Source organism: Colobus angolensis, unplaced genomic scaffold, assembly GCF_000951035.1.
Source record: "Colobus angolensis palliatus isolate OR3802 unplaced genomic scaffold, Cang.pa_1.0 Scaffold147, whole genome shotgun sequence".
NCBI lineage: Eukaryota > Metazoa > Chordata > Mammalia > Primates > Cercopithecidae > Colobus > Colobus angolensis.
The window spans coordinates 3,305,505-3,317,373 of record NW_012114566.1 but is presented as its reverse complement, the minus strand read 5'-3'; the positions used below and the strand labels follow the sequence as shown (position 1 = coordinate 3,317,373).

The following is an 11,869-nucleotide window of genomic DNA, read 5'->3' as shown; positions in this document are numbered from 1 at the left end:
ATTTTTTCTTTTTATTTTTTTTTTATTATACTTTAAGTTCTAGGGTACATGTGCATAACGTGCAGGTTTGTTACATATGTATACTTGTGCAATTATTTTTAAAGGAAGATTCAGACACAAGTATAGCATGAAGAGAAAAATTGTGGTCCAAAATAACGTGATTTGGAATCAAAGTTGCAAATTCATTCAGGATAAGGATTTATTGAGTTAAGATAAGTAGAGAAATTAATAAAAACCAATAAACAATGCAATAGATTATTTCCATAATTTTCAAAAAATACTTCAAAAATCATTTGACTGAAATATAGGTTCTTTCATGTTTTCATGCTTTTTTTTTTTAAACTATTTGTATTAGTAAATTATCCTGAAGAATACTTAAAATCTAGCATACTCAGGATGATATCCTAAAAGATACAGTTACAATATGATCCTAACACCTACATTGATACCTTTTCTAGTGTGTGTATATATATTTTTTTCTGTGTCTTATCCATAGAAAATGATACCATCTACTGGACAGACATGGGCTTCAATAAAATTAGCCGCGCTAAAAGAGATCAGACTTGGAAAGAAGATATCATTACCAATGGCTTGGGAAGAGTGGAAGGGATAGCTATTGACTGGATTGCTGGTATAATCCATGGCTTTTTATATTTTTGTTTCACACCTATTTTGTTAGGGGCTCAAACTGCTTCATAAAAAATCTTTTCTAACTCGTAACAGTGTTTTTTCTTTTTTTTGTACTTCCAGCCACAGGGGTAAATAGTTTCTTTTGCTTTTGGCTTCGCTCCTTCTAATGCTTTTGAGCCTTTGGATAAGGGTTTTTATGTAGAAGTAGATTATGTAGTGTTAACTTTGCCCAAATCTCCTGAGAGCTCCATAAGGCAGGTAAATAAAAGTGTTAGAAGTTTTCTTCTTCTTGAAGTCAGTAGAAAGTTAAAATAGGTCTTTTCTTTAGGTAGGAGAAATTTCAACTTCTTTTTACCATGTAAATATATCATTATATGGTTTAAACCAGAGATGTGTGAGATTACGTTTGAAAGTATTTGCATATTAGTTTATTTGCAGCTTTCTGCTTAGGAAACACTTTTAAAAAGAATGTAGGAAGTAAACAGTTTTTTAGTAGTTATGTGAATGCTCAGAAATTTAATTTTAGTCATAACAAGTACTTTTTTTTCTCAAAACTGTATTATAAACACCTCTATTATTTCTCCTAGGTAACATATATTGGACAGATCATGGTTTCAACTTAATTGAAGTTGCAAGACTCAATGGTTCTTTCCGTTATGTAATTATTTCCCAAGGCCTGGATCAACCAAGATCTATAGCCGTGCACCCAGAGAAAGGGTAATTTTAAGATTTACATATATCTTCCAAGTTTTAAGTGAGTTTCCTAAGTTTTGTTGAAAAAAAAATTAATTACTTTTAGCTGTAATGTATGAGACAAAATCAAGAATATCTTACCTAAGCGGAAAAAATGTTTATATTCACTTTGTTCATATAATTTAGTGCATATTTGATGAAGTCACATTTATTACAGATTTATTTTATGTGTGTGTAAATCCAAATAAAGGCACCAACGTGATTCTAGATTCTCAATTTAAAGCTCTTCCCTAGAATTGTTTACATAATTAGGTATTCAATTATGTATTGAATGAGTAAAATAGCCATTTGCTAGCCCTCCTTGCTCTCCAATATTTCTAAAATTTCCATGTTTATTTATATGTCTATGGTTGTCAAACATGTTCATCTCAAACATTTTTTTCTTTTCCTTTTTTCTTCTTTTTGTTTTTTGAGTTCTAAATAAGTATAACTATCTGTTTTGACATTTTCATTTGGATGAAATGTACATATATAAAACTGTACATATATAAAACTGAAATAAATTTAATCTGCCACCAAGTTAGGCTTGGTTTTTCTTCTAAATAAGTCTATTATCAATCCACCACTCTCTATCTTTATCTTTACCCTAATTAAATTTGATATTATCTTATATACTCAATAACATCGCAGTCTGTCTCCTAAACTCACCAAAGCCTAGAGTGATTTTTTTTAAATATACATCTGCTTATTTAAAGTCTTTCAAGGAATTTTTATTGCTTTATGTGTAAAGTCCAAAGCCCCTGTTATGATCCTTCTTAATCAGACTCTAATAATTTTCAGCCTGAAACTTCTGTTACTTTTTCCTTTCTCAATCTCTGTTTGTCTTCTCTTAATTTTTAAAATATTTCTTATTCTATTCCACTTCCAGCCTTTGCCAACCTCTCCCTTTTACCTGCAATGCTCTTCTTCTGTTTTTATGTTGTTAAATTTCATTTGACCTTACTTGGCTTTGAAAATAGTTTAGATTGTTGTATGGACCCATAGCACCTAATATTTTTATTGTATACATTATTTGTACTAATATTTATTCATTTACCTGGTAGCTATATGTGTTTTTGTTTGTCTGTTTTTGAGACAGACTGGCACTCTGTTGCCTAGGCTGGAGTGCAGTGGTGCAATCACAGTGTTGGGATTACAGGCATGAGCCACCGTGCCTGGCTGTAATAAATTATTATAGTCTTAAAAGATAAAATTTGACCAATTGCTTGACTGTGAATCATTATTCTAAGGCAAGAAGGAATATAGTTTGAAAGCTATGCAATCCCAAAGATACACTGGAAATGGATGTTTAGTTTGTTTCTAATAAAGAACTTCTTTGCTTCATAGTTGCAATAAGTCGATTTATATTGTATAGAACCCCTTGTGTCTGCCCTATTATAGATTCATACAGCTCAATTTAACAAGCCTCTTGCTGCTACATGTCAATCTGTGGATTTCCTTTCATTTTTTATTCAAACCCATTGTAGACCCTTAAGTTGATATGCCAAAGCTTCTTTTTTCTTAAGTACCTCTTATCTCTCCACATCCATCTTAGCATATGACTATACCTACTTGTCTCTAGCTTGATTGAGAGCATTAGGCAAAAGAATCTTCATGTACTCTAGTTTTTATCAATTTATTCAATGAACATGTATTGAGTGCTAGGCACTGTGTGCCAGGACATGTCAGCATCCGTCCATGTCATCCTCAGCCTTGAATTCAGTACATCTTGACAACATACTAGTACATATGAAAGACACTTATAGACACTGTGAAGTATGCTGGCATGAATAAGATGCTGCCTCTATTCACAGTAAGTTTTCTGTTTAAACTGAAAATTTAAACAAGTACACATTTCAGTTAAAGGAATAGCGTCACTTTGTAAAGACTTATTTTCAGGCACAATAAAAGACTAATTGATCAAATTCAAATTTAAAGCTCATATCCAAATGTCATGTTGAAGTAATAAGTTTCATAAGATCACTAAAAAATTATCTTGCGTTTAATGCAAAAATGATAGCATATAATTAGAGCAGGTAGTAAAAATCAGGGTGGTAGCAGCAATAATAGTGACTCGTAGAAGTTTTATGGAGGAGGTTGAAAGGAAAAGGAGGTTTCTGAGATGGGATAGGTATATATTGCATGAAGAAGAAATAGAATAATTAAATATTTGGTAGTGACAAAGCAAAAACCATCACCAAGAGTATAGGTACATGAGTTACACATAGGGAAGAGTAGGTGATGTGGCTGGAAGAAAACTTGGGTCCATATAATAGTTGGTAGGACTCCCTATATATTTTTTTAAAAATGTCGGGGTCATGCCTTCTCCAGTTTACTAAGTGAACTCCAAACCAGTCCTGGACCCTCTTACCTCAACCTTCCCTTGGTCTCAAACAAAACACAGAAGCTAAGATCAGAGGTGTGATGAGAGTTTATTGAAGTTGTAACATTCTTTAACGTAAAGAATCCTTAAGAATGGTAATTTATCATTCCTGTGGATTAGACAAAAGGGTTCTTTTCCTGCCCTCAAGCCAAGTAATGAAGAGAGCTAGAGACAAATATGTAAGAGGGAGGCTAAAATAAAGAGAAAATAGCAGTAAATGAAACAAATATTCTACACCTTTTTCACTGCAAATCCCAATGCCAAAGGGAGTCAGATCAAATTTGGAGAGAGGGAAGAGAATGTGCTCTAAAATTAATCTTAACTGCATGATATTGTTCACTTAATGGTAATTGGCTGGGAAGTTATGGGATCTTTCTGAGACAGCAAAGTTTGGAGAGGAAATAGTAGAGCATACATGGAATCTGTAGTTGGATAAATATAAAGTCATTTCTTACTTATTCCAACAGAGTCCAGGCTCTGTAATAAACTGTGATAGTATATGAGGTTACCCAAGAAAGAGTGCTCAAAAAAGAAGTTTAGTAACAAAAATGAAGAATGCTTACAGATAGGGGATAAAATGACTAGGAGAGAGAGAAAAAGAACAACAACAACAACAAACAAACAAACAAAAACAGCCATTTTGAGTCTTTGGAAATTACTGAACTGTAAAAGTCAAGGGAAGAGAGTTTAAAGAACAGTGTGCCAGCAATAAAGAGGTCAAGAGAGAGAAAAAGCAGAGAACAGAACACGTAATGAGGATGGTATTGCATATCTTTATCAGCTTCAGATTATGAGTAAGGATAGAAGCCAAATATAAAGAGTAGATAAAAGAATAATTAGAAAGTGGAGCTAGCAGATACAGTTTGGAATAAACTGATGGAAACTGGGTGATGAAGGGAAAGAGAAGAAATAGAAGATAAGTTGAGGAGATTGTAGGGTATAAGGTTTTTCCTAATATGGGGATATTGCACACATCCACAGGCAAAGGGGAAATAAACTAGTTGGAAGAAAGAGGATGGAAATGATTGTAAAGGGGAGACAAATTCCAGGGAGCATAGGAGGAGCCTTGACAAGGAAGAAACAATAGGGCAGAGCAGGAGGAATCAAGACAGAAAGCAGGGAGGCAAGATTTGTATCTTACATTGGGTATCCCAGAAAGAGATTCTAGAATGGGAAGTCAACTCAGGACCTGAAAGAAGCACAGTCAGTTGAAAAGGGGAAGAAAGAGATCAAGCAAATATTTAATTTTGAACATAATCTTGGCCTCAGACTGATTCCTGGAGGGACTCTAGAGTCTAAACTTTGCCTCACAGTGATGGAACTTGGTATTCAGACTCCCAAGTAGTCAGCCAGTGGATAAGGGCCACTCTGGGAAAACAGATGCTCTCAACATTTCTGACTGTCAGTACTTGTGGGAGAAGAGATTCAAGTGGCTCAAGGATAATCCTCCAAAGAAAGTTGTCTGTGTGAGCTGTTAGGGACAAAGTTCATTTGAGAGCTCAGAAATGGTAAACAGCATCTGAGGTTGTTTATATGGAGCACTGATGGTGTCCACTACAGTTTGGAGTCCCCACTTAGACATTTATTATTTTTATCTTTGCCTTTGAGGTATTTCTAAACTTCTTGGTCTCAAATGCCTGTATCCTTTTTAGTTAATTGGGAGGATTAAATGAGGTGGGTGCTAGTTCTTTTCCCCTTCAGAGATGAAGTGAAAGAAGAGATAGAATGTGGAGATCAAATGTATTTTAGAGATTAAATTGATGAAATTGAAGAAAGTCACAGCATATAGTCTATATTTCTAAGGTTATCAGCTTTAAGTGAATAGGTTAAGTTTTGCCAAAGCTATTGTAGTCAGTATTTCCCACAATAATGAATCAAAGAATTTTCAAGCAACATGAGACTAGCTGGGATGGATTTCTAGACTCTAACCAGGAATTTTATATGACATTGAATAATAATGCTCGGCAATGTACAGGTAGTAAAGAAAAGATAAAGAAAATATGTACCAAAAGTACCAAAAGGAACAAAAGGTTATAGATCAAAGTTGGCAGTTGTAGTGAGTTAACTTTGAGTTACCAATCAGGTGGTGAGGACTGCAAGCTCGTGGTGGAATAGTGAGAAGTCAAGAGTAGACCAGGGTAGGAGTAGAGAGATAAGGTCCAGCTGATATGCGTGACCCACACAGCTCTATACATTAAGCGAAGGTGATGCTAGGGAGGTCCCTGGAGCAATAGAGACGCGGTACTATGAGCTTGGGTGTTGACACGTCATTAAGTTCCATAGAATGTCAGCAGTGGAAGGAGAAGATGAAAAAGCTGCCAAGCTGCCAGCCAGTGGTAAAGCAATAAATAAATGGTGTGTAATTGTGACAGATGATAATGCAGTCAGGGAAAACAGAATATGTGAATTCTTGCTGTAAATGTTTAAGTGAGTATAACCTCAGAGAAAGGTTTCTTTCTTCGTTAAAATGACTTCTCTACTTCTATTCTGGATACAAATGTCTCCTCAGACATTTCGTGCAAAAACCATTCTCTTCTATTTTATCATCCTTAACTTGTTCCTTTCAATGAAGCCTTTCCCTTTTGCTTTCAGATAGGCTCAGGTCACTCTCATTAGATAACACATTACTAATGTTGTTACTTTCCACATGTTTTCTTCTCAACTTCTCAGAATCATGATCTATATCCATTGTCTCATCATTTAACTCCTAAAATGAGTTTCAGCTTCTGTTGTTTTACAGGAATTTATAAATTTATTTGCAGCCAAATCCAGATATTATTATTATTATTATTATTATTATTATTATTACAGGTTTTATACCATTTGCCTTCTCCAGGACAGTTTTCTACATTGATAGTCTATCCAAGAACCCCTATTTTTCTTTAGCCTTCTCTGACCCTGCGTTTTCTGGTTTCCTCTGAGGCCACTCTACATAGCTCCTGTGAGCATTATATTTTATTCTCTTTCTTCTCATTTAAGGCTTTGTGTGCCATTCTCTCTATTACTATATTTATCTTTTAAACCCATCTAATCTCATGTTTTTAAAATGTAAATCATGCTTATATAGTGAAATGTAAAAATATAATAAATACATGCAAAATAGTAATAAAATATCTTCACCCCTTTATTTATATTTCTGATATCCTTTACAGTTATTTATTTGAATATCTGTCACTGAAACTTAACATGTCCTCCTACCTCTCATCTGCTGCCTTCCTTTCTTAAAAATGGTATCTATTTTTGTGTTATCACAAAAGAGGTTGAAACTTTAGATTTTCTAGTATTTTTTCGTCACCTATTTCCATCTGTCAACAAATCTTCTCATTTCTTTGCTCCAGGTGATTGTTAGATTTTTTTTTTATTTCTCTCCATTGCAACTACCCGCTCAGCACTGACTCAGCAGGAGGATCTCAGTAAATATTCTTGATTTCTTAATTTTGAGACCTCAAAATGAGAATTACATGTGAGTCCACAAAACAAGAAATCTTTGACATATGTAGCAATATTTAAATATTATTTTCCCATATACTTTTACTTCTTAAAAGCATTTTTAAAATATTAATTATGTCACATGGATAAATTTTTTCCATATTCATAGTTAATACTAGATATACTCATTTAAATGTTAAACTTATTTCCAGGAAGTATTTAGTACTGCTTGGAAATATTAGAGATATATGTCTCCCTATGCTTTTTCCATATGTTTATTGACTTGAATTTAGAGCGAAAATAAAAGACTTAAAAATGAAGTCTTGTAAAACTATTCAAACATTGATTTCCAGGTAATATTACATAGACTTTTAAGTGTCAACATTTATATCATAGGAATAAAGCACAGTATTTTAATATTCTGTTTGAAGCTAAAACATGGCAGATGGTATTGCCAAGGGAAAATGCCAACCACAATGGAGTGAATTAGCTGAATTCAAAATAAAAACATGCCTTAAAAAGTGGGCACAAATCCTATTTTTGAACAATAGAGACTTGAACTCTTTTAAAATGTAGCCAAATGCAAAATAGGAATCATGTATGAGTTTAGTTTAGCTTAAAAAATCAATTTCTTTCATCTATCATTGACTACTCCTCCTCCTCCTCCTCCTTTTCTTGTTCTTCTTCTTCCTCCTCCCCTCTCCCTTTCCCTTCCCCCTCCCCCTCCTCCTCCTCCTCTTCCACTTCCTCTTCCTCCTCTGGTATTACTTGCTTTGTGAAAATTGAAATATAATAATTTTCTTCATGCTAAGAAGTCATTTAATACTAACAACAAAAAGATATATAGGAAGCCCCATTATGATGTTAAAAATTTTGGTTAACTTCCCATGGTATGTAATCTCTAACTGAAACACACATACTGTAATTTTGTTTTATTTCCTTTTAAGCACCAGGATGTATGGTGCCTCTCTTAATTTAGCGCTATATTTCTGTGACTGTAAATAATGTACTGAAAAGTTTTTCTTTCCATAGCAAAGATTCAAATTGACATGGGATCTCGCTGTTCTATAAGTACATATTTTCAAATGGTCTTTGATTATGTATATAATTTTTTAGTATGCCCAACAATATATAAAAGGTCTTGGTTGACAGCTTAACACCTGTTAAGATAACAACGGTGTAGTGTAGTTTGATACCATCTCTTAGAGTATATTTTGCATCTTAAAGCCAGGGAACACATATATAAAGGAAATGGAATAAATTTGATTTAACATAGGAATGATGCTGGGTAAGATAGGTTACAAGTCATGAAAAAAATTAAAAACTTCTGTGTAATATTTTGATAATTCTAAGTCAGCTCATGAGCTCTAGAAGTATAAGCTCTGGGCAGCTAAATGTTAAATATTTGGTAAATTCATAGTTATATGAAAATATAAAATATATATTGAATATACAAAAGTACGTAAACATGAACTCTTCAAGAAAATTATAAATGTGAACAAGCTAATATTATATATACATGTATATGTTAGGTATTTAAGTGAGAAGATGGGCAATGAAGCAGGGTGTAAATACATATATAAAATGAAAAATTAACTATAACACAGTATAAGTTTAATGTGCTATGAAATATTATATATAAGTGTGTGTATATATACATATATATAAATATTTTTTGTTTGTGAATAATTTCCACTTCTCCAGTGTGTGCTATTCATACACATAATAATTGTCCTATATAATTACTCAAAATCACAATGTAGTGAATCAAGAAAGGTTCAAAGGTAAACTTAGGAATAGTAGACCAAGAAAGAGGCAAATTAACAAATAAGTTAAATAATTTTGAAGCTTAAACAGAAAGAACAACTCAAATGGCCTATATCTTTATTTTGGCCTAAAAGAAAAAAAAAATATTTCGGAAGTTGTTTACAGGAAAGACATCTTTTCTCACCACAACACTTCAACATTATCATTGTTCAAGCCCCTACATTTATGGCTTAAAGACACTAGCAAATGTTAAGTATTTCTAATCAGCATGTTTCTCAGACACTAATTTACTCATTTACCTGTGCCATTAAACAGTGAACTTCATGAGGGTATCTAAATCCAATTTATTTTGTATCATCAGCTCCTAGCACATAATAGATACCTGATTAAATATTTGTTTATGAGTGCATGAGTGCAGTGCAAGAATAAGTTTGATAATCAACCACAAAACCAACAATAACAAAAAATTTGCAAAGTGCAGTAGTGTCCAAAGGTAGACTGCTTTTATATTTTCATCCTTTTAGCACAGCATTCTGCTCCCTGTGGCTGAGTGCTTTTTATATTACAGGATTCTTTAATCAATAGCAACATAGTTAAGACTTGAAAAATGATTTGGAATAGGCCTGTAATACTTTCTCAAACAAAACTGCACATAAATGAAGAAAAAGAAAATATGAATAAGGCCTTAGAGAAAAAGAGAAAGCTCTACATTTCATTTTATTCCCCAGGAGATAAAAAATGTCCATTTATCCATAAAATATGTTCAAACTTTTATAATATTATCTTATTTTACTTATGATCTGAAGATGTAGCTATGAACATGTTGATTTATAAAGTATTCGGTTTGTATGAATTTTGAGTGATTCTAGTGCATCTGCTAAGAAGTTGGAAATTACAAGCAGCTTTTGTCAAATTAAAAGCTTATGCTCATGTAAAGGCTAGCTACTATTGTTTGTCTGTAGGGTTTTTATTTTGCTTTCTTTTTTGTTTCTCTTACTTTTTGCAGATAGGATAACCCACTGTTGACCCCCACGCTAGGAGAGGACACAATGACATTCCCGATTCTCTTCTTGACCAAGGCCAACTGCTGACATAAGAGAATTACCTGATCTTCATTTTTGTGCCAGCATGAACATTTTTTGGTTATCTCAGGTTTTCTTTATCATGTGTGACAAAGGATCTAAATCATACTCACTTAGGGAAGGCAGAAAAGTAGGAAGAAACGGCACATTTATTGTAAAAATTGCAACTCAAATTTGAGCTCCAGGGAAAGTTTAGCAGTCAAAGAAGATAATTTTAAATCCAGATAAAATGATTAATTCCAACTACGCTTGCTTTTCACAACTGCTCGTATATGTAGAGTATAAGGATAAAATTTAATAATGTTTCTCTTAAAAAAATATACTTATTTACTATTTTCTTTCTGTCACCCCATTACCCTTCTCACATAAAAATCAGAGCTTTGTCACCAATGTTAGCTGTCTCAAATTTATTCATGGGCATTTATAATAATTTGAATGTGTATTTTTTTCAGCTTGAATATAACTGCTTGTGACAGGAAAAAAAAAAGTTTTTTTTCAGAAAAGTGTATACCTGAATCTAAACTAATTCTGATGTCAGTCTGTACAGTGGTCAGAAAATACATACAATTAACTTTCAGGGTCCATTAAGAGTTTACTAGGTCTTTGGGCACTCCAGTGCTACCAAATGTGATCTTTTTACCTATTTATCCAAATGTCAATGATTAGTTGGAAATTCACTAGTGATATGTGTTCATTGCACTGTTTTCCTGCCCCAAACTGTTAGAGTCTAGTTAAGACAATACAGATATTTGTATTAAGACAGTTTCTGATGAAATTTCTATGATTCTGAAAGCCACATTTAAATGTCCCTTTTAAAATTGTATGTTTTTAAATTTGTAAGTGCAAACTTTTTTAAACAAAGAACTTTTCAGTTTAGTTTAACAAATACTACTTTATTATTTACATAAAATTCAATTATACAATATAGCATTTGATTTGGACAAGTTTAATATTTTCTGGATTTGAGAAAGTATTTTTAGTAGGGCTCCATGTACACAGTTGATACTCTAAAATCAGTTTTTCTTGGCTGTATCATGTGGTCAACACGTATTTCACAACTGCACAATTTGAACTCAAATAGGTTCAAAATCAATGGTAATTTTGTCACTCAATGCTAATATCAGTAGGGTCTCAAAAACCAGGTACAAATATTTTCATTTCTTCCTATTGCTGAAGACCACATTTAGATACCAAGCATCTCTGTTCATTAATGATGCCTCAGGTGCATCTGTGTAAATTGTTACCTTAAATTACAGGTCTCTTCATGCAGTTTTATGAGCTCAGAGAGGGTTCTTTCTCTACATTTGGTTTCTAATCCCCAAAGATTCTCAAGGTGCAAATTCTATTCATTTCTTTACTTTCAATTTCAGTTTAAGGAGCAAATAAATTATTATTATTATTTTTTAAATGTTTGCTTAATTTTGATAGGTTTAAAACCTTTTACTTTTATTCAGTTGATAAATTATTTAACTCCAAAAGTGATTCCTACACAGTAAGATTTGGCTTCACATATAACGAAAGTATATCTAATCACTACTGTTTTTCACAGAAAAAAAATTATGTAAATTCCTGATTAAAAAGTAGTTTTACTTAGAATAATTTTATACATTTTTTTTACATTTATCTCAGCCTCTTGCATAAAGTATCACAAATTTAAAAGACAGCAATTACTTGGAAAAAAACAGAGAGAGACTTCTTTCTCAATGCTAAGACTTTTTTCATAATTTGTTTTTTGTGTGTGTCCTTCCTTCCTTCCTTCCTTCCTTTCCTTTCCTTTCTTTTCTTTTCTTTTTTTCTTTTTTTCTTTTCTTTTCTTTTCTTTTCTTTTCTTTTCTTTTCTTTTCTT

At 32.7% G+C, this 11,869-nt stretch overlaps 1 protein-coding gene across 1 annotated transcript in view; it reads left to right on the top strand.

The window, feature by feature from the left end:
- LRP1B (low density lipoprotein receptor-related protein 1B) overlaps positions 1-11,869 on the top strand; it is a 1,318,888-nt gene that overhangs the window by 797,467 nt on the left and 509,552 nt on the right. Inside the window, exons 35-36 of the mRNA XM_011935709.1 lie at positions 497-631; positions 1,218-1,347. Coding sequence (XP_011791099.1) covers positions 497-631; positions 1,218-1,347 — 265 coding nt within the window. The remainder of the gene's footprint in view (positions 1-496; positions 632-1,217; positions 1,348-11,869) is intronic.